At 38.0% G+C, this 24,765-nt stretch overlaps 1 protein-coding gene across 1 annotated transcript; it reads left to right on the top strand.

Moving 5' to 3' along the window:
• The first annotated feature begins 3,300 nt into the window (after nt 1–3,300).
• Nucleotides 3,301–17,959, top strand: LOC144348064 (guanine nucleotide-binding protein G(i) subunit alpha-like). The gene is made up of 8 exons (XM_078007568.2): nt 3,301–3,421; nt 5,788–5,830; nt 6,319–6,460; nt 10,625–10,788; nt 15,273–15,401; nt 16,934–17,063; nt 17,266–17,419; nt 17,769–17,959. Exons 1-8 carry the CDS (start codon nt 3,301–3,303, stop codon nt 17,957–17,959), a joined length of 1,074 nt encoding a protein of 357 aa, XP_077863694.2.
• The last annotated feature ends 6,806 nt before the right edge of the window (nt 17,960–24,765 follow it).

The following is a 24,765-nucleotide window of genomic DNA, read 5'->3' as shown; positions in this document are numbered from 1 at the left end:
CAGTAATGTAATGTATTGCTTGCTTTTCCTATCGTTTTTTCTTAACGTTTTTTTTGTGATGTTGAATTGTATGTATGTAAGCACCCAGATCTTTGTTTTGAAGTGATATTTAGTGACGTGCGAGGTCCTTTATAACGATTTAAGCGCGCCTCAATGAACAAGTATTTTCAACACAGTGTTTTGAGTTTTGTGAAGTTTTATGGAGTTTTAAAGAGTTTATGAGTAAGGATTATTATGGGAGGAATGATGCCCCCAAGAGTTTTTAAGAGTTTTGAGATTTGTCGATGTACAGAGATATCGACGTTTTAAGAGTTGTTTTTGTTTACGTGTTGTTTTCCGGAATACTTCTGACGCTTTTTGAATTGATAGCACCTTTGTAACGTTTTTTAATGTTTTTTTGGAATAAGAGCGTGGTGCGCTTATATACGTATTGTTGATAACGTAAGCTTTTGTTCATGATTGACAGGATTATATGTAGCTTAGTGGTGTCTATCGTTTTAGCCTTTTTCCGTCTTTTTGCCAGAGGAGTAATGTGTTATGATAGCTTTGTCTTTGCATTCCGTTTCCACGCCCTATGACTTGTGTTTAGATTAACGACTTGTGAGGTCAGTTGAAGTTTATAAGCGTATGTGACAGTTACAGGAGTTTGATTAATAGGTTTTTATTCATTGTTTATTAGTTACCGCTTGCAATGCTTTAACCGAGAGATGCATTCCTGGTAATCACGTGATCATGCTGTCGACCGCAGCGATTGGCTGATCGCTTGGTTACACCACCACGCCTTAGTTTTTTTGACCTTTTGATATAGAGTTTGTAACCTTAGTAACGGAGACAGTGCAGCGAAGAGTTACCTCAGCGAACTGTTTGAGTAAAGCAAGTCGATTGGTAGCTTTTCCCTTGTTTTTTGATTTATAACCGTTGATATTTGTGACTTTATAATCATTGTATTTAGACTTATAATCAGTTAATTAATCAGTGTGTTTTACTCTTTTTGATTTATACCTTTTATTAGTATTGTATTTAACCCGTATGACGACGAGTAGAGGACGGAATCTTTGATTTATGAACGTGTTATGCCGGGAGGCATAATCTCAGTTTGGGTGAAGGGATGTGTCATGAATTTGTTTTTGCGTATCTGTTGATCGACTTAATTACTTGATTATGAGTGAATTGCTGTGTTATGTCTGTCATCGTTTAGGCCTATTTGAAGTTTTGGACGGAACTCAACTCAGTGATTTGGAACTAATTACGAGATAACCGTCGCTATCCAGACTATTAATTATGACAGTTAGTATTCGTAGTTATTAATGTAGTGAACGATTAATCAAAAGATATGACGTATTCAGTACTTAGTGTGATTGGCTTTATGATTGAAGGTTACGCCCTAGAGTCTTTTTACTGTTTTGTAATTGCTTAAGAGTTTTGAAAATGAATAAAGAGAGTTTGAGTTGGTCTTGGGGAGTACAGCACGACAGACGCAGTCTAAGAGTCCAGTCCTGGAGAGTCTTGGGCGAGTCTTGGGTCAGCCTTGCGATAGTCTTGGGGATTTTCCCCCAGGGTGCTGTGTCTTATAGAGTGCTCCACAGACCGACTAAGGCGAGAGTTGAAACGTATTTCGTTGTGTGTGTCTTATTTGACTGTAAAGCTTAAGTGACTTTCCTGATCCCGTACCTCAAGGGGACGAGATATAGAGACGAGACGAGATTTCCCCCCTGGCACGTGTGGAGAACCCCGGAGAGAAGAATTCCCCCCTGATAGCAGTCTGATAAGGTGACATTGATATTGGCCTACAACTACAATTTTCTGCAACATTATCTCGAGCTACCTAAGACCCAAATTTGATCAAAGTCCGCTCTAAATGTTTTGAGATTTTGCTCTCTGTTTCAGTATATTTCTTTTACTGTCTCAGCATGTTTCGCACACGCTATTCTCAATATGTTTCTCACGCACCACTTCGGAATATTTCTCACACATCACTGTTTCAGCATTTCTATTCATTTTGTACGAGAATGTACTTTTTTAAATAAGTAAATAAATTGACCACATGAGATGGAAATTCATCTTTATCACCTAGGCTCACCTAAGAAAGACTTTTTGTAGATATGAGTCGTGTTTCTTTTTTTTTCATGATTTTATTCCGGGGACATGCGGAAAAAAATGCAGACCACGTGAGTCACAAATGTTGTAAAAAAAATGATCTCGGAGTCACAATCTGAACAATGAAAATCCCATGATCATAATCTTCCACGACCTTCAGGTTATAAAATGATCCATCTCTGATATTGTTGGAACAATTGGGTATTTGAACATCCGTCCAAGACACATAACCTTACCCGGGCAAATGTAGCATGATAACCTATTACTAAGAAGGCCACCATGTAATATACATATATTACAACTGGAACCGATTGATATACACATTGGGCATTTGAACATCTGTCCAAGACACTTAACCTTACCCGGGCAAATGTAGCATGATAACCTCTCACAGTTGTTCTTATATATGTGGATTTTTCCGACTATACGTAACTCACAATTAGATTTCGACTAGTACTACGCGCGACTTTCATTCATGTAAGTGTTCTTGTAATATTGCGTTAATTTCGAAACAACAAAAGCTGCCGGTTTTGCCAATCTGTTTTTCAGAAAACAATATATTTGTGAAAAGAAATAGATACATATAGGATACTTGTAACGATGTGTGTGTACACACCACCTAGACAGATCGATAACTAATAACAACTTCAAATCATTGCAAGACATTTTACTAAAGTCTGAACCGCACTAATAATACATATAATTTATTCGAAAAATTGCCATTTATTATTTTATTCCTTCTTTTTAATTGTAAGAGGGTGTTCAACAGAGGGTGGAGTGCCGATTATACGTCATGGTATTGTTATTATGAGTATCGCAAAAAAATACAATTACACCAAACACCGATGTAAGGCTTTATTAGTCGCTTCAATTACAGCGAAATTTATTAATGGACGTACGAACGGGTGGAGAAGGATATAATGCATTTTGAAGTTGAGGTTTTAACAATGCCCGATGGTTACCATGGTAACGTTTTTGATTTCCTTTCCCGGCAGCACGAACGTAATCACCGCTGTCTTTTCTGCATAATACACGGCGATTACGCGTGTACACAAGTCATTCAGTTGTTATGTTTCCAATCCAGACAGTAGATCGGTGTACGGATAAATAACGCCATGTCAACAGGTTTGCAGTAGCGTGTGACATGCACGGGGTCTCGATGTGACGACGATAATTTTCGCTTTGCTGACACGAATGTCGAACATGGGGAGCGTGGCATCGACCATGACTAACAACGCAATGAAACAAAGGAACCGACGTATTGATACGATGATAAAAGAAGACCATCGGAAGACGATGCGAACAGCCAAATTATTATTGTTAGGTGCGGTAATAATTGATCATTTGGTACAGTACTGTGTTAGCAACATAAGATACTAGTAATGGGTTATTCGTGTCTACGGTTAAAGCGCCGCGGTCGTCACGCAACGCGCCCTTTGAATTTATGCATTTTGCGCGCGTATGTATGTCGTATGTGACCCTTATCGAACACGGCGCGATGCGACGACTGTGGCTCTTTAAGTGTATATTGTACAGCATTTTGTTACCTCGTGCTTGTCATCCTTTTCTGTATGTGTGCTCAGATCGTGTTGCTATGATATCTCAAGATGCATGACACACCCAGCGTTGGCACAAGTTCATGTGTATTAAATAATTAATTAGCACACTGGTTAATTATTCTTGATGTGGTTGAAATCGGTGATAAATGCTACATGATCGTGATTGATTGTCCGTTAATGCCACAACGCAACTTGAAAATGACCCTCTAAATTTGAAATTGAAAGTTGTGTGCCATCATATATTTTAGTCACTGATTTTGTATTGACATTGATTGATATGTGTTTTATGTACATTTCTACGACACGTAATACCTTGATCATTTTGATCATAGTAAATTCAAAGAACGATTCGTATATATGTATGGTTACCATAACCCGTCTCAATCATTCTGTTTGCCAAATATATTGACCTTTTAAACTATATTAACGCAAATATGACAATTTTACAAACATTTCAGTCAAACGTTTCACGTTTTCACATATATTAGCCAAATTGCCGTTTTATTATTATGGTTCCAATACTGAGTATATGTATAAATTAATTATTTACATAATTATGCCAACATACAGATTTTTTCCAATCTTTTCCAACGATTATTTCCATAATTATAAAAAATTACTCTTATTTATCTTACGCTAGCTAAAATACCAAGTTATTATGTAAGCCGTAATCGTTTAAGTGATTCTGTTTCCAGTCACGTGTCGCGCAATGCATTATGCTCATAATCGCCTTCTAAAGTTACAACATATTAGTGAATAATAAAGACTTGTGTGGGTTTCCAGTGTCATGTGTGTGATATTCAAGTCGATTGATACTTTAACTTCCGATTCATTAAAATGATATTTAACCTCACAATAAACAAAAAACACAGAAAAAAAGATAAAACTGCCATAGCGTTTAGATGTTTACAAACTAGCGTCTACCCATGAGCCTTTGCGTTTTAGCGTCTGTTGTTATCGTCGCTTGGGACTCAATTCCCGCGCGTGCGCACGTGCCGACCCGCCCGCTTTAAGCCTAAGCTTGTTATTAGGACCATTACAGGCACTATACCGGTCGTCTCGTGTATCATTTTTTAAGTATTCTTGATGCATATCTATCACACCCCAACTGTCACTTTGATAATATGTTTCATTAGGGAATCGAGGCACCATATAATTAACGTGAAACTAAATATGAATATACTATTGATTGATTATATAAATATGTTTTATACAGTATAGAACTAAAACAATAATATCACAGTTGCATTCGTACTGTGTAAATATGTGAGGTACCATCCTCCAACCAGCATACACCATAACATCTTGAGATTGTGTGCATGGGTAATGAGAAATTACCTGCACGATGTGAATTTGAGCATGAATCCTAAAAAGGGATAAGAAATTATGTCATTTCTGTTGATGCTATCGACAATAATGAGATCTCATTTGAATTGTAACTTGTGAACATTGTTGTTCAGTAAAACATACCATGGATCAACTAATCACATGGCATAAAGGATGACAAAAAAAAGGACATACATTGTGCGATTTTGCTACCAATTACAAATAATGAACCGCTCCAAGTACTCACACTCACAGAGTTAGGGGGTGTTGTTTTTCCTTGAAGCTCAATTACACTGTATGTATATTTGCCTAAAGGATAAGAACCCCTAATACACTCAAAATGAAATGTCTTGAAAGGTCATAGCATTATATCTACTTTTAAATTTCATCTTTTGTTCCAGCAAAATCAACATAATATTTACACATTCTATGTCTTTAGATAGTTCTGGAAGTGGTTTTTCACATATTTACAAAATGTGAATACAAGTATGGATCGGTTTAAGTGTTTGTATGATCGTATATGTGTCCCATATGTTATGTGTCTCTTCGTGAGTATGGGGGTCGGCTTAATAGTGTAATATTAGTATCATGAATGTGGGATCGTATCTGACTGACATATCGTGGCTACGGGGGTCGGCTAAACGCGGTAAGTGTAATGATATTATCATTAGTGTGGGTGGATTAATAAGGTTAATGGAATATCATTACAACTGGAATCGGGCTAATACGGTTAGTGGGAAACAAATGTAGGCACTGGTAAAAACATCGTTTAGTTCAAATCATTACATTTTGTTATTTCTATTAGGGGCAAGTGAATCTGGTAAAAGCACCTTCGTCAAGCAAATGAGGTACGTAATACATACGTTGTCATCATGATGTTGTTTTATTGTTTGTTTTTGTTGTAGTTTATATTTTGTTAATGTTATTCTGTGAACTTTCTCTGAAAACAAAAACTGTGAAAAAAATAATAGATTTTAAGTACACCAAAAATACATTGATTGTAGATTCATTGCTCTTGTTGTAATCACATAAGTAGAAGCTCTGGCTGTTTTCATTGAAGTACTTGCCTTGGCTAGTTACCGATTGTGTTTATATTTAAACTGGGAGAATTGTAGCAATCACAATCACCAATGTGCTCCAGGGTAACCTTGCCAATCGTTGCTTAGCAACGCCTATTATTAGTTATTCTAGAACATCTCGCTCGCAGCTAAAGCGTTACATTTTCGTGTATAACAAATAATATATTCACACTGCCTCGCATATGGCCCATATCGAACATGGCGCATCAACAATGCTTTGTAAATATAATTCGTGTCTATTTCGTTTATTTGCCTAGAATTGTTCACCAGGATGGTTTCTCCACGCTTGATCGGGAACGATTCAAGCACATCATACACTGCAATGTCGTGGAGAGCATAGAATCAATTTTGGCTGCCATGAAAAAACTTGATATTGTATATGAAGACAAAGACCGATCGGTAAGTCAAGAAAATTAAATTTATCCTGTCACAATTTGTCCGTATTGACGCCAGTGTGTCAATATCGGCAGAGTGTGGACCCGGGAGTGTGGATATCGCAGTGTGTCAATATCGGCAGAGTGTGGATATCGCAGTGTGTCAATATCGGCAGAGTGGATATCGCAGTGTGTCAATATCGGCAGTGTAGATATCGCAGTGTCTCAATATCGGCAGTGTGGATATCGCAGTGTGTCAATATCGGCAGTGTGGATATCGCAGTGTGTCAATATCGGCAGAGTGTGGATATCGCAGTGTGTCAATATCGGCAGAGTGTGGATATCGCAGTGTGTCAATATCGGCAGAGTGGATATCGCAGTGTGTCAATATCGGCAGAGTGTGGATATCGCAGTGTGTCAATATCGGCAGTGTGGATATCGCAGTGTCTCAATATCGGCAAAGTGTGGATATCGCAGTGTGTCAATATCGGCAGTGTAGATATCGCAGTGTGTCAATATCGGCAGTGTGGATATCGCAGTGTGTCAATATCGGCAGTGTGGATATCGCAGTGCGTGGAAATCACAACGTGTGGGTATCGACAGAATGTGGATATCGCAGTGTGTCAATTTCGGCAGTGTGTGAATATCGCAGTGCGTGGAAATTACAGCCTGTTGATATTGACAGAATGTGAATATCGCAGTGTGGAAAAATCACAGCGTGTGGTTATCGACAGAATGTGGTTATCGCATTGTGTGGGTATCGACAGTGTGTGGATTTCGCAGTGTGGGAAAATCACAGCGTGTGGTTATCGACATAATGTGGTTATCGCATTGTGTGTGTATCGACAGTGTGTGGATTTCGCAGTGTGGGAAATAACGGCGTGTGTATATCGACAGAATGTGGATATCGCATTGTGTGGGTATCGACAGTGTGTGGATATCGGCAAAATGTGGATAAAATTTAATAGCTCATTCAAGGGAAGAATAGGATAAATGAAACTTCGAAAGTTGAACGATACACATACATGAATTACCTTTTTCTTACTTGAAAATACAAAAGAAGAATACAATCTCGGGGACAATAAGAACTAGATATCGATGCTAGTGTCAAGGGGACTTACACAGGAATTTGGTTCACTAGGAACTAGTACACTATTACTCCAAGGTAAAACATTTCCAGTTTTCTGTGCGCATACACATAAACAGGAAGTATTTATACGTGAATTAGATGAAATCGTTGAGAAATCAACGAAATGAGGGTAATTAATTCGGAGAATAAAGACACGCTGCCTATTGCTTCGTGAAATATCTGATAACTGGTCAGCACGTGGGACCGATCGACCAATGAAAACGCGTCGTTAAAGCGCTATTATACAAACAATACTCAACCTGGTAATGACTAAGTAATACTGGCCTAAGGCGATAATTTCTCTCTGAATGTGTTTTTATTTTGCTCAAACGCGCGTAGTTGTTCTGTTCGTGTTTTAGTTACCTGTCATGAATTTGTTTTCGCGTATCTGTTGGTCGACTTAATTAACTGATTATTAGCGAATTGCTGTGTTATGTCTGTCATCGTTTAGGTCTATTTGAAGTTTTGGACGGAACTTGGCTCAGTGATTTGGAACTAATTACGAGATATCCGTCGCGATTCTGACAGTTGGTATTCCATAGTTATTAATGTAGTGAACGATTAATCAAAAGATATGACGTATTCAGTACTTAGTTTGATTGGCTTTATGATTGAAGTTTACGCCTTAGAGTCTTTTTACTGCTTTGTAATTGGTTAGAGTTTTGAAAATGAATAAAGAGAGTTTGAGTTGGTCTTGGCGAATACTCCACGACAGACGCAGCCCGAGAGAGTCCAGGGGCAAGCCTTGACGCAGTCCAGTCTTGGGCTAGTCTTGGGTCAGCCTTGCGAGAGTCTTGGGGATTTTTTCCCCAGGGCGCTGTGTCTTATAGAGTGCTCGATTGACCGACTAAGACGAGAGCTGAAACGTATTTCGTTGTGTGTGTCTTATTTGACTGTAAAGTATAAGTGACTTTCCCGATCCCGTACCTCAAGGGGACGAGATATAGAGACGAGACGAGTTCTCCCCCCGACAGTGTGGAGAACCCTGTGGAGAAGAATTTACCCCTGATATACCAATGCACAGCTCTATGATTATATTTGTGCATATTCATATTTTGGCTACAATATATTAACATTTGGGAGCTATACCAGTGGAACACATATAAGAAACGATTTAAAAAAACCAAAATATAAATGTACAGAAGTATTTCTGTTTTAAAATTATTACAATGTATCTCTATTTCGGTTCTCGGGTTGAGAGTGATTCAAATTTAAATAGCTCCTTGAGTTTAAATTATTTGATTTTATATTATCAAATTATCAAAGTAGTGAGTTTATCTAAAAAACGTCGTATAGTAGTAATTTTCCGTCGTTCTCAGGTAATAATGACAGAACTGTCACGTGACACACAATAATTGCCATGTGTTACAACAGCTACAGGAGAACGGAACACACTACCACACATACAAGTCGTGTTTGTGTAGGTATACAACCCGTCAACATTGTCTGAATGTTTCACATAAATCAAAGTAAAAGAACATGTGTGGTTTAACTTTGAACCTTCCTGAACTACAAAACATAAGTCGCGAGAATGACTAATTTGCATAATTCTCCGTCAAGTGCAAACGTGACATGCGCAATTAAATGAATATTATTTTCACATAAACAGGTCGGCTATTATTTTGTAAAATGATAATTGCAGTAATTAAAATGAAAATTTCTTTTTTTCAAGGCCAAATCATACGCTTAGTAGTTTTTGTACAGCCTTGAAAATTAGGCAGGGCGTTCTAAAATAAGCTTGTTTGCAGTGTCTGTTCCTTCTTGTGACAGAGCTTCAAAATGTTAGCAGTGTGAATATTAATGATATAAAAAAATGTAAAATTAAGTTTTAGGGCTTCGTTTTAAAAAATCGTTGAACATAACCAAACCATTAAACCATTGGCACATCCCAAATCCCCCGACAGGATGCCCTATTCCTGATGGTCTTCCGGGCAAATGGGAGAACCCAGCCCTTTCGGTCATTATATTATCAGGGGTAAATTCTCCTCTATGGGGTTCTCCACACGTGTCGGGGGGGTCTCGTCTCGTCTCTCTATCGCGTCCCCTCGATGTACGGGATCGGGAAAGTCACTTAAGCTTTACAGTCAAATAAGACACACACAACGAAATACGTTTCAACTCTCGTCTTAGCCGATCAGTCGAGAACTCTATAAGACACAGCTAGCGCCCTAGGGAAAAATCCCCAAGACTATCGCAAGGCTGACCCAAGACTCGCCCAAGACTCTCCAGGACTGGACTTAGACTCTCCAGGACTGCGTCTGTTCTGGTGTACTCGCCAAGACCATTTTCAAAACTCTAACCAATTACAAAACAGTAAAAAGACGCTAGGGCGTAACTTTCGTTCACTGCATTAATAACTACGGATACCAACTGTCAGAAATCGTAGTCAGAATAGCGACGGTTATCTCGTAATTAGTTCCAAATCACTGAGCCAAGTTCCGTCCAAAACTTCAAATAGGCCTAAACGATAACAGACATAACACAGCAATTCAGCTAATAATCAACTAATTAAGTCGATCAACAGATACGGGTAAACAAATTCATGACAATATACTGTTTTTGTAACGGGAAATGCACTAAAATCTGAAGTCATGTTACCGTTTGATAAAGTACCGAATTTGTAAATGATACTCTGCACAGTTGCGTGGCTTAAAACGTCACTGCGTTATTGTGATACCCGTACACTCCTTTAAATGTGTTTTGGTTTCTGTCGTCCTTATATTCCCTCGCCTGTTTTGGCACAGAAAATGGGTCTTCACTCGAATTGCATATTCCCTTTTTGATTCTATTTTTATTTTGTTCATTGTACCTTCCATGCTTAGTTGGCTTGCTACCTTGTGTTTATTTGTCCTCGACACATCGTATAGTCACTTTTGATTGGCAGTTGTTTTTATAATTATTCGGGTTGTCTCTCGGGATTATGACTGTGAAAGTTTAATTGAAACTATGTGTAACCATGGCAGATTTCCGTTTAGTTGAATGAAGAAACACGTGAAGATCTCATCACACACGTATTTAAACTCTGGATATTTTAATTTTTGTTTTCTATATCACATTTAGGCGGACGAGGACTTGGTTTTCAAGTACAGCAAAGCGATACAACTAGGGCAAATAGAATTGTCGTATGAGGTAGCACAGTCGATCAGCAGGTTATGGAGAGACGACGGTGTGCGACAATGTACGCTACGATCGTCGCAGTACAAACTATTGGATTCTGCGCAGTAGTAAGTATTCTGATAAACTTTTTGCGCATGTGGAATTTTGTCGTCACGTGTCGTGTGCGCAGGTGACGTCATTCAAGTTCGGCGCAGTCTTTGACTCATTCGAATGTTCTTGCGAGAATCGCTATGCAATATTTAATGTTGGTGGTCACTCGTCGACAATGAGTAGTATTTTATTGATTATAACAGAACAATTGTTTCAGCAACGTACCAAATATATTGAAGGGCGTAGTCGTCGCGCCACGCATGCGCGAGATATATGGGTCTCATATAAACAAAGATGGCGACTATTAATGTTGCGCAGATCAACGAGTACAAACTGAAACGTTACCAAGCTTACTTAGGTATTTTTAGGTGATTGGAAGGTATCTTGCAAGTCTCACCCACTCTACTTTAGATTGTGGGAAAATCTATGTTATCAACACAAATGTCGCACATGCGCAGCACGACGACTGTCTCCCTTTACCAATTAACTATTTGGAGGATAAATCATCATTTTGTCTTTGAAAGTCAGATTTTAAATTATTTCAAACAAGAAAAAGTTCCCTGTTAGTCACGATATATATTGCAACAATTTGACATATGGCGTCGTTTTGTTAGAAACCAAATTGACCGCCAACAGACCGCCATTACAGAAAATTCCATAACGATAAACTTTTTTTTTTTTCACATTGCAAATATGTAAAATATCACTCTTGGAACAAAGTTAAAAACAAAAAATGTGTTCAAATGATTCTGTAATAGCTAAAACAAATATGATATATTAACCTGACCAACACCAGACTTTACCGTCCATTTTTTTCTGCATTTTTTATATTTTTCAATATTTCTGGAAATGAACCCTAATTTTGGAGCTAACAGACACAATTTAAGTCAATTTGGCTATTTTTTGTCCAAATCTTCTGAAAAAAAGGGGCTATTTTGTAAATTTGTCATGAAAAGAGGGAACTGGTGATAAAAGATTAACAGTAAATATCCTGCCCTCATGTTACCAACCACTTCAGTATGAACGTACTGGGGCGTCTTATTTTGTTATACAACCATATCTACAATGTTACTGGCGTTAAAGCACAAACAAAGTCTCCTAACTCTCAGAATATATATTATTGACAAATCCATCCTAATTCAGAAGGCCAACTTAATTTGTTTTATTCTGCAGATAATTTCTCATGCTCATTCACAATTTTTAATTGAGAGATGTAAATCATGTTTTATATGAATGCTGCCTAATGTTTAATATGAGCGATACATCGTATTTGACGTGAGTGATACGACATGCTTAATGGTGGTACACCATGTGTCATACGAGTGATACTTCGTGTTTCATTACTAGTACGTCATGTTTCATACGAGTGGTACGTCATGTTTCATACGAATGGTACGTCATGTTTCATACGAGTGGTACGCCATGTTTCATACGAATGGTACGTCATGTTTCATACGAATGGTACGTCATGTTTCATACGAGTGGCACGTCATGTTTCATACGAATGGTACGTCATGTTTCATACGAGTGGTACGTCATGTTTCATACGAGTGGTGCGTCATGTTTCATACGAGTGGTACGCCATGTTTCATACGAATGGTACGTCATGTTTCATACGAGTGGTACGTCATGTTTTATACGAGTGGTACGTTATGTTTCATACGAGTGGTACGTCATGTTTCATACGAGTGGCACGTCATGTTCCATACGAGTAGTATGTCATGTTCCATACGAGTGGTACGTCATGTTTCATACGAATGGTACGTCATGTTTCATACGAGTGGTACGCCATGTTTCATACGAATGGTACGTCATGTTTCATACGAATGGTACGTCATGTTTCATACGAGTGGCACGTCATGTTTCATACGAATGGTACGTCATGTTTCATACGAGTGGTACGTCATGTTCCATACGAATGGTACGTCATGTTTCATACGAGTGGTACGCCATGTTTCATACGAGTGGTGCGTCATGTTTCATACCAATGGTACGTCATGTTTCATACGAGGTGTACGCCATGTCGTACGAATGGTACGTCATTTTCCATACGAGTGGTACGTCATGTTCCATACGAGTGGCACGTCATGTTCATGTGAGTGGTACGCCATGTTCCATACGAGTGGTACGCCATGTTCCATACGAGTGGTACGTCTTGTTCATACGAGTGGTACGTCATGTTCCATACGAGTGGTACGTCATGTTCCATACGAGTGATACGTCATGTTCCATACGAGTGGTACGTCATGTTTCATACGAGTGGTACGTCATGTTTTATACGAGTGGTACGTTATGTTTCATACGAGTGGTACGTCATGTTTCATACGAGTGGCACGCATGTTTCATACGAGTGGCACGCCATGTTTCATACGAATGGTACGTCATGTTTCATACGAGTGGTACGTCATGTTTCATACGAGTGGTACGCCATGTTTCATACGAATGGTACGTCATGTTTCATACGAGTGGTACGTCATGTTTTATACGAGTGGTACGTTATGTTTCATACGAGTGGTACGTCATGTTTCATACGAGTGGCACGTCATGTTCCATACGAGTAGTATGTCATGTTCCATACGAGTGGTACGTCATGTTTCATACGAGTGGTACGTTATGTTTCATACGGTGGTACGTTATGTTTCATACGAGTGGTACGTCATGTTTCATACGAGTGGTACGTCATCCACGAGTGGTACGTCATGTTTCATACGAGTGGTACGCCATGTTTTATACGTACCTTATGTTTCATACGAATGGTACGTCATGTTTCATACCGCCGTAAATTTAACGACTGTGCTCCTTTTACCGTGTGACCATGTTTCATACGAATGGTACGTCATGTTTCATACGAGTGGTACGCCATGTTTCATACGAATGGTACGTCATGTTTCATACAAATGGTACGTCATGTTTCATACGAGTGGCACGTCATGTTTCATACGAATGGTGCGTCATGTTTCATACGAGTGGTACGTCATGTTCCATACGAATGGTACGTCATGTTTCATACGAGTGGTACGCCATGTTTCATACGAATGGTACGTCATGTTTCATACGAATGGTACGTCATATTTCATACGAGTGGTACGCCATGTTTCGTACGAATGGTACGCCATGTTTCATGTTTCATACGAGTGGTACGTTATGTTCCATACGAATGGTACGTCATGTTTCATACGAGTGGTACGCCATGTTTCATACGAATGGTACGTCATGTTTCATACGAGTGGTACGTTATGTTCCATACGAATGGTACGTCATGTTTCATACGAGTGGTACGCCATGTTTCATACGAATGGTACGTCATGTTTCATACGAATGGTACGTCATGTTTCATGCGAGTGGCACGTCATGTTCCATACGAGTGGTACGTCATGTTTCATACGAATGGAACGTCATGTTTCATACGAATGGTACGTTATGTTTCATACGAGTGGTACGTTATGTTTCATATGAGTGGTACGTCATGTTTCATACGAGTGGTACGTCATGTTTCATACGAGTGGTACGTCATGTTTTATACGAGTGGTACCTTATGTTTCATACGAATGGTACGTCATGTTTCATACCGTCGTAAATTTAACGACTGTGCTCCTTTTACCGTGTGACCAGTTTACCTCGGTGTAAAAATGGCGGATTTTACACTGACGTAAACTGTTTTACCAAAATCCGCCCTCGGATCTAAATTCTAAACAAAAGTTCGTATGAACACACACAGTAACATAAACAGTGGCACAAACACCCTCTATCGGGAATCCGTGCCCACGTCCATAGCAACGACACGGCGTCGAGTTATACACGTACCACTCTGGTCAGTGGAACGAGTAGTCTCGGAAATAATTGGATAGAAATGAAGTCCTGCTACTGATTTCTATTTGGCAAGATGAAACTATTTTTAGATTGATACACGGAACCTCCCGTGACAGCTAGTCTTACAGGTTTGTTGCAGAAAATACAAGGAATCGGGGTGAGATAAACTCGCAGAACAGTGCCATCGAAAAGTAAAATCTTTGAAGTCGAAATTCAAGAAAGTAATTGACAATAATAACCGTAGTGGTAGGAGATATATTCAAACACAGTCATTACTGCGTAGGCGTGCTACACAGGCCTGATATAGATTTCACCGGCGTTTTTAATGCCGTGTGATCGCAAACGAAATACATCGTTGTAGAGCCAATGCGAACGCTGGTGTTCTCACTGGCCCCACAACGGCGTATTCTAAATCTGTGTGAACCAAGTAAACGTCTCTTATAAACGGAACGTCATGTTTTTTTTATATGATTGATACTCCGGGTTGGAACTTGATGATTCCTGTGAGTAGTACGTCAGGTTCTATATGAGTGGTACGTCATGCTTTATATGAGTTGTACGTCATGTTTTATATGCGTGAAACGTCACGATTCACAAATGTTTCTGGGTACTATGTCAGATCTGGAATTTCTAATTTCTGACACATGCAGTAAATCATGCCCCTGGTTTTAGCCGATGTCTTTCTTTGTAGTTTTCTAGATAAAGTTGAACAATTGGCGTATGACGACTATCGTCCCACAGACCAAGACATCCTTCATTCTAGGACGGCTACAACAGGAATTGTGGAAACATTCTTTGAAGTTCAGAAAATAATTCTCAAGTGAGTAGAACGATATTTATTTGAGTACCAATTAAACTGTACCCTTGCGACAATGACAAATTTGTGTTGGTCATTTATTCATTAAAGAAGATTAAAATGTGTAATATTTACCCTGGCCAAGGTCGATATTCAGATTTACCTAAATATAACCTAAATAAAACGCAATATAACAACATATTTTTGGTTAAATGAACAATTTAATGAAACCCACGTTTATGAACGATACGCAACGAGTAATGAAATTGTCTTAATGAAATAAATAGAAGTACTACACGTCGCTATACGACGTCAACAAATCCTGGAATGCCAGGCGAAATTTAAGTGATGGGCGCTAGCTTGTACGTACATGGACGACCGACCGATAATATCACGTTGTTCGATGATTATCTCCCGGTTACAAGCATTCGAATCGAACATAGCCTGGCTCTGGCATCATCAATATTATAGTCATGACAACGTTCCCTTGGGCAAGCAACAAATCGCGATATTACCCTCACAAACATGTGTTATTATTTTGTCATGAATTTGTTTTTGCGTATCTGTTAACCGACTTAATTAGCTGATTATTAGCTGAATTGCTGTGTTATGTCTGTCATCGTTTAGGCCTATTTGAAGTTTTGGACGGAACTTAGCTCAGTGATTTGAAACTAATTACCAGATAACCGTCGCCATTCTGACAGTTGGTATCCGTAGTTATTAATGTAGTGAACGATTAATCAAAAGATATGACGTATTCAGTACTTAGTGTGATTGGCTTTATGATTGAAGGTTACGCCCTAGAGTCTTTTACTGTTTTGTAATTGGTTAGAGTTTTGAAAATGAATAAAGAGAGTTTGAGTTGGTCTTGGGGAGCACAGCACGATAGACGCAGCAGAGAGAGTGCAGTCCTGGGCAGTCGAGAGTCCAGTCCAGGGGCGAGCCTTGAGGCAGTCCAGTCTTGGGCGAGTCTTGGTTCAGCCTTGTGAGAGTCTTGGGGACTTTTCCCCAGGGCGCTGTGTCTTATAGAGTGCTCCAAAAGATTCCTGACAAGTGTGGAGAACACCCGGAGAGAAGAATTTCCCCCTGATAATTTAATTATGCACAATATACGTAGTAATACGACAACTTCTATAAAATACCAATGTAAATGAGTGGTTGCTGGTAACTTTATGGCATGCATGTTACAGAATGGATTTGATGTTAAAAGGCGGCAGTCGTCGCGCTGCGCATATGCGACATTTGTGTTGATAAACATTGATTTACTGACAATCCAACGCACTTTTCTAATGGAAATCACAAGTATGAGGTTTGACCTGAGCGCGACTTGTAATAATTACCGCCGTTGATTCTCTCGATATCTTCCAATCACCTAAAAAATGCTTGATTAAAGCATGGTAACGTCTCAGTTTGTACTCGTTGATGTGCGCAATAGTCAAAGTCGCCATCTTTGTTCATATGAGACCCATATATCACGCGCATGCGTAACGCGACGACTACCGCCCTTTAAACAAATTATCTTAAGATGATACGTATTTCATTTGTTTTGTTTTTAGCCTGGTGGATGTTGGAGGCCAGAAGACAGAACGGCGAAAATGGATTCATTGTTTTGAAGATTGTACTTCGTTGATATTTTTAGTTGCACTGAGTTGTTATGACATGAACGTATGGGGAGACGAAAAACGGGTATTTAGTTGTTTTCGAATTTGTTAATATCATATGCGTTGGTAGCGGGTTAGTAGGTCTGAGTATCTCGCATCAAAGAGGATCTTTCCACATGTCTAGTGTTAGGTTCGCAAAACATCCCTGAGATGTAATGAATAACAATTCGTGTCTTTGTTTAACCAGACTCATGCAAACAATAACACATATTTCTTATTTCTCCTAGAATCAAATGTGCGATAATTTAGAATTATTTCACAGTACGTGCAATAATAAATGGTTACAAAATATCAGTGTCATTTTGTTTCTTAATAAATTGGACATATTTAAGAAGAAAGTTAAATATTCGCCTCTGAGTGTCTGTTTTCCAGCGTATAAAGGTAATAATAACTCTATATATCAGATTTCCAGTGTGTAAAAATAATATTTACCCCGAATATCTGCTTTTCATAGGATAAAAGTATTATTTCCGCCTGAGTATCTGCTTTCCGGTTATTCAGAGGGTCATTAAAGTAATCGAGGTCACTGGGTTTTCATAGTCAATCATGAATTTTTATCCTCCGGCACATGACTGCGTTCTGACTAATCGACGTGACGATCTTGAATGTGACGTGCAATGACGTGCATTATAATAGCGTGCGCTGCCCACAATTTGCCTACATCGATTCAATGAAAGTTAAACACTTTTTTGTTACGTAACGTTGCTTACGTTTTTTTTCACCCACACAGGAGCCAACACTTGCCGAGACGCTGGGCTGTACATAAAAGGAAGGTTTGAATCATTGAATGAATTCCCCACGGAGAGGACAGTCTACACTCATTTCACGGTGGCAACGAACACGGAGAACATACAAGCTGTTTTCAATGACGTCATTTATGACATACTTATGCGAAATCTTCAATCAAGTCGCTTGGTATGACAGAATATTCTAATACAGTTCCGTGCAAAACAGTATTCGTGTCTGTGCAGAACGTTTTGGTTCACGGAGCGATCAATATCCTAACAAGCAGGAGGTTCTCTTATGCAGTAACGCTACAACGAATGACTCACAGTAATTATTTTCTTAACATTGATAAATTGTCACGCCGGTGTCTCCAGCCGCAAACATTTGTAGTTCTGAATTAATGGTGCTATTAATGGAAAAATGTGCAATTTAACTTATTTTCATAAAGCAATGTGTACTGATTGCAGCTCATGTGAGTAAGTTGGTTGAATCTATTGAATACATAAATAATTCAACATGAAGTAGTATTCAGAACATAAACACTTCATTTGTTAAAACTTACGTCTTAAGTAAATATAGCCACATATGTAGGCGGGGGTTTTCCAAATAAATAATAATATGATTTTTTATCTGTAACTTACTGAACAGGCACCGATGGCTGAGTAAATATATTCAGGAAGCTGTAATACGGGGAAATCATAGTTGAGCTGATGGCATTTCAAGTCACAAATCCATTAAAAGATAGTAGTTACCCCTTGACCGTCTGTGTTATCCGAATTGTTCTATTGCAATACTTGTAAATGTAAACAACTGTCCCTTGTCAATTTCAACTGCGCATTGAAAGGAAACTCACGTTGTTTTTTGTAGAAAATAATCTATTTCTATGTTTCTATATATTTATTTTGATAGTTCATACGGTGTGGTTTGTGTGACACGTATATTAAAAACCCCCGTTGGACAGCTGCGGCGAACCTTTGACGAGCTTCATCAGTCTTTGTATCCTTTGGGCAAATAGGGGGTCTTAACATGGCTTCCGGCACACCATAAAAATCACTATCTTGTCAAGCCCATACAATTTGTGAACGTGAAAATACTCAATGTAAGCCTAAGTCGGGAGTAAATGTACCAGGCTGGCGTTCCAAACACGACAAAAAGCTTCCCCACTGGGCGTCCAAACTAAAATCTGCAACAAACACGCGGAACGTGAATCAAACCATGTATTTCCAAATGCCAAACCTGCAATACCTTTGGCACAGATTCAGTAATTCCGACGAAACAATGCGAAACGTGTATGTCTCAGACGCATTAAATGTCAAAGATGCATAACAACTAATTATCAAGGGGCATGATGTTAACATCTGAAAAAATACATTATAAAACGGCCTTGCTATCATTGTAATTTGCAATTTATAATTTGCATATTAAGGCACACATGTGCAATGTATTATGGGAGAAAAGGTCATATTGTATTGTTTTCTTTTTTGATAACCTAATAGCATTAACGCATAACAATAAAAGAAGATGAAATATAATATTCAATTCGAACCGATCATCTTTAAAATTTATATTCATAAGAAGTAACCGATATTCATCAGTAAAGTCAAGACAATATTTTGTTATTCTGTTGCGACTTAAATATAGATCACACTGTATGCCTTTAAAGTATTGTTTTGTTATTTAATGTGGCCTGATGGCATTAATTTCCATGCAAATTATTCAGATGATTTATTTTTAATATCCACGATTTTATATAATAAGAATTATTGTGACAGAATCAATGAATGAAACATATATTAAATTATAATCGATTTCATAGTTTTAATGTGAATTTATGGTTTCTCAATCGTCGTAGAACGTGTATTTGTGTGACTAGTTTCTATTAGAAAAGATCAACGGACTGTATTGATTTGTATAGCGTTTTATTTTATGTGGATGTTCATAAAATATAAAAAATTTTCAGTAAATAATGTTATTAACCTTTTTACCATCAGACTGTTTCACTCAAATTTTTCTGCACTTTTTTCTTTTATTTATTCGATATAAACCCTAATTTTGGAGTCAACAGACACAATGTGAATCAATTTTCAGTTTTTACTAGTTTTGTCCCAATCTTCTGAAGGGATTTGTTATGAAAAGGACACTGGTGGTGAAAAGACTAAAATAAAATAATATCACAACATTGTGTATGTAAAAAATATGTAGTTATGGCTATAACGAATTACTAGGAAATTCCTCCGAATAAGATTTATTTTATATAGAATAATGCTTTGACATTATGAATTTTGTTCCAAATTATCTAGACTGATTTCCTCTAACAGTATTTCGCAATGTGTGAATCAAACGAATATCTATTACTTTTTGAAAGAAATCATGAAAACCATTAGCACTGGGTTGGTCGAATGTCGGTGAACGAAGTTAAATTATCACCAATGTCGTTTATTGGCAAAGATATGGCCCAGCAGTGTTGTAGTATGGCCACTGTACTATTACAAAATAAATCTTGACAAAAAGGAAATACTGAATCTAGTATTATTACCAACGAATTATGGTTTGTAGGTTTTTTTTATTTGTTATTAACCTTTCAATTGTTTGTTAGAAGATTTCTCCTTTGTCAAATGTAGTCAGTATTTTGGAGATTCTACCATTTCTAGTACATTGTAGTTGATCAGTATTGTAGCGTTATTACACGAATTGTGTTTTGTTATTGTCAACCAAATCCATTTATTGTTTCGTACGAAGTTATTAACTCATCTAATAGTATATCGAATTTGACTTCTCTACGTTTTAATTTTGTATAAAGCGCTACAGTGGTCGCGCAGCGCGTGTTCGAATTTCATGTAAACAAACAGTGCACTTTCCACGCGTTGTGTACGTCGTTATGAGTCCCATATCGAACAGAACGCAGCACGACGACTATAGCGCTATAAGTTTATAGTACATTTTCTTCATTTATAAACATATTGTAAGTTGTCAATATTCATTTCTTTTTCGTTTCTTTTTTTTCAAGTTAAATGTATAACCAATCTTTGTTTTTATTTGCTATTGTGTAATAAAACAATTTGGTATTAATTATAATTATTGATTTGTCTTTTTGTAGACACATTTAAATGTTGTTTATTTCAGCCGTGTTATTCGTGATTTGTGTTCATCCTAGTATCATATTGTTACAGTAGCAGTATATAATTAAAAAGCCTGATTATGTTCAACGTGTTTGTTTTAGCATAAATCTTACGTCCAAATCACAGTACCGTACTTTCCCGAGTATAAGCCCCTCCCCGAGTATAAGCCAACCTCTCTGTTTTTGGACATTTAATGAGTTGAGGGCATCCCCGAGTATAGGCCCAGGGTGTTTTTTTTTTACCTGGCGTCGATGACATTTATTAAAATATGCATGTAAAAAGTGTATTTCATTGCATAATAATCATGATTGGTACGGTAGTTTGGTTCCAGCTTTTACGAAACTCGCATTAATTTCAGAGTGCATGGCGGGCGAACGTACATAGTTCGCAAGTTTTCTATTCTGTTATTTACTCGGGATGAACCCCGATGTTGCAATACTGAAATAATCCATACTCCTTTTGAGTAGTAGTTTTCCAAATAGCAAAACTATGAACGTCAAATCGTGAAACCTGATCACTATCATCGTTTTACTTTTCCGAATAACCTTGTCCATTGAGACTATCGTGAATAGGGTGTGAACGAGCAAACTATTTTTCGACGTGACTTGTTAGCGACCGTGAAAGGTTTAAATACTTCCCTCACCCTCAGTTTATCTTTCGAAAATTGCGAATCAACAGCTTTAAGGGGAAAAAGTCACCGTTTTTTTTGTCGAAATCAGTGTCAACAGAGCGCATTTTAACATTGCGGTAACACACTTCCGCATTGCGTTGATAAAAAATACTTCGTCGATAATCGGTAAACTTCGACTGTATGACAGAGCATTTTCATTGGTTAACGAAAGACGTAACCTGTTAGATCAAAGGAAGTTGTTCAGTTCAAATTATGATGAAACCATTGCGGGAATAGCTTTGTATCAAGAGTTTGCGTACGATATTGCCTTTGACCGTTTTCCCACAGACCCTACCCATTGTTGCACTGTAAATTCAGACGGTATGTGAACAGTATTGTAATAAAAGTTGTTTTTGTTCATATTTGTTTCTTCATTGTAAAAAGCGTCGTTATAATCAATGACGGGTCGTTTCGCATTGTTTTCTTAAAAAGACGTAATATTCCTCCAAGACCTGACCGGCACTGTGAACGAAAAATGTAATTTGAATAATGTTTCGAGGCTGGGAAGATGGTTACAGTTTTAAAGGCACCAACAAATTAAGCCCACCCCTTATTTTTTTCCGATTTTACATGTTCAGACCCCTAGGCTTATACTCGGGGAAGTACGGTACATGTACTCTCTTTTTACCATATCAAAGTGGGATGATAACAACAACAACAACAACATGTGTTTGCTTCATATATCCTCCTAGTTTTCAAAAAAGAAAAAAAATGTAAAAATATTATATACAAGCAAAATGTGTTAGGGGAATCCTGGTCAAAATTGGTCGACCAGCAAATTTTCAGTACACATTCGAAATATATCTAAACGTTACTGCACCACGTGTAGTGTGAATATCTAGTTTGTTAATACACAGACATGTGATCTTATGTTGGACCATTAAGGAATGTAAAATAATATACAATCCGTATCTGTATCCGTATGCACAATTCGCACCGAAATATGCATGAATAACAAAATGTTATTTACGTTTGAAGAAGGACGATGTGCACATTTTTTTTGAATTATTGGAAATCATAAATCATACTTATGAGCGGGATGAAATCAATACATTGTTGACTCATGTTCCGGGTATTTTCATCGCCTGGTAACCACAACCGTGAGAACAACTGTCGGGAAAAAAAGTGCAATAGGATAGTTGCTAGAATAGTGTAACAAGATTTTCCCTACATGTGCAACATATATAAATTTGGTTGTTCAGGAATGACTCATAGTTGAGTTTTCGCTGTTTTCTCGAAATTAGATGTTTTTTCACGTTTTGATAACATTTAACAGGTCCGTGAGTGTATAAATTTGAACAATATTGAACTATTTTGAGTGAATCGTGTGCATCTAGGCACGGAATTGTAAGAACGACGGTTTGTATAACGAATAAGGATTTTCTTTACCAGAGGTTATTTACTATCATGACGAAATCATAAAATGCATTCATGGTAAACACGGATTGCACCTCTACTCGGGGGTTATTCACACGCTCTAAAAACGGCGCATAAACTAAACACAACAATGTATATTTTTGATGTATTATTATTTGACGCGTTATTATAAAAGTAATTATGCATATAGACAGTGTAGACTCATCTTAAAACGCTAGTGATATTAATGGTTTCCTTGAAATGCTTCCGGATGCTTTTTCGCCGGATAATGGGACCCAATAATTGTAAAAGTCAGCGTTGTTTTCATCTCCATTAGTGGAGCTCATCATATACTTCTGATGCTGGTATGTCGATACGTCCATCCTATTACATTCACTTCCGTGTTTGGTTCCCTGTGATGTTATTAACGAGCGGTGGTCATCGCGCAACGCATGCGTGAGGTGAACAAAGATGGCGTCTTTGACTGGGCAGACGAACGGGTGGAAACTGATACATTTCTAACTACGTTTTTAACTACGTATTTTCTTTTGTGACCAGGTACCGAACAAGTCGCCGGTGGCAATTACTGCATATCATGCCCAGGTCAAAACTCGTACTCGTGATTTCCATTGGATTAGATTTTGGTAAAATCAGCGTTTATCAACTAAAATTTCGCACATGTGCGGCGCGACGACCACCGCCCTTTAAATTTATTTATATGATTTATTTTGCTTCTACTTGATTTGCAGTTGAAATTTGAGTCCAGTATTGTATTTATAGATTATCGATGGGGGTGGTGGATTGACGAACATCGTGCCAATTGAGGGCAGTATTGTATTAGCTAACTAACTAACATCTTGAATTTTCAAGGTGGAGGTTCCGGCGAAGCACTCCACTATGTTCGAACGGAACAACATCGTGCAGGCGGAAGATGACTAACTACGTAACATATGCATTATTCCATGTTCAAATATTTTAAGTGTGATCCCGATAGACACTCGTACAATAACCTGAGTTTAAAGAAAGACTAAATCATAACTGCATCAGGGTTATAGCCAGCACATTGGAAGCGCCTTTCTAAAAACTTTATCGAAATGATTAATAACGGACGCCAGCCTGGATTCAAGGTTTATAGTATATTTGTATTGATTATTTGTGGTTCTTTTGTAATTTACAGGTAATTTTCAAAGAAAATTGGACAGGTTGTAGAAATGTTTCCTTTAAAATGAAATTGTGTACAGGTAACAGGTACAAAAGCAAGCTGCCTGTCTGCCTAAACGTATGGTCTGCTTGTGATCGCTTTTTCAATTACATGTAATATTATACTCGATACACCGTGACTTACTTACATGCTGTAACGACTTGAAATACATGTCTAATTAAAGCAGGGGGAGTCGTCACCTGCGCATGCGCCAGATGGCCATAGCGTTTCATTGTTTACAAACAAGCGTCTACCCGTGAGCTTTTGCGTTTCAGCGTGTGTTGTTATCATCACTTGGAACTCAATTCTCGTGCGTGCCCAGGTGACGACCATCCCACTTTGAAAAAACAAAAAACAAAAACATATTTGGTATGACTCAAAATTGCTCGAATTACACCGTATTTCAGTGTGAAAGTGCAGAACAGTGAAATAGTGATGCAAAGTACAAAGTGTTTGAACAATGGTGTGAAGCGTGAAACTGCGATGTAAAATAATGGAATAGTGGTGCAAAGTGTGAAACTAGAAAGCAAACTGGTGCAATAGTGGTGTAAAGGGTCAAACTTGTGTGCAAAGCAGTGGAATAGTGCTGCAAAGTGCATAAATAGAGTGTAAAGTTTTGGAATAGTGATGTAAAATGTGAAACTAGAGTACAATG

Source organism: Saccoglossus kowalevskii, chromosome 17 (assembly GCF_978046115.1).
Source record: "Saccoglossus kowalevskii chromosome 17, keSacKowa6.1, whole genome shotgun sequence".
Lineage (NCBI taxonomy): Eukaryota > Metazoa > Hemichordata > Enteropneusta > Harrimaniidae > Saccoglossus > Saccoglossus kowalevskii.
Note: the sequence above shows the minus strand (reverse complement) of the source record. Positions and strands in the feature narration are given on the sequence as shown.

Coding starts and splice junctions, on each gene's coding strand:
- LOC144348064 (XM_078007568.2), top strand. CDS start 3,301: ATGGGGAGCGTGGCATCGACCATGACTAACAACGCAATGAAACAAAGG. Junction 3,422..5,787: donor AGCCAAATTATTATTGTTAG/GTGCGGTAATAA, acceptor TATTTCTATTAG/GGGCAAGTGAATCTGGTAAA. Junction 17,420..17,768: donor CTGTTTTCCAGCGTATAAAG/GTAATAATAACT, acceptor TCACCCACACAG/GAGCCAACACTTGCCGAGAC.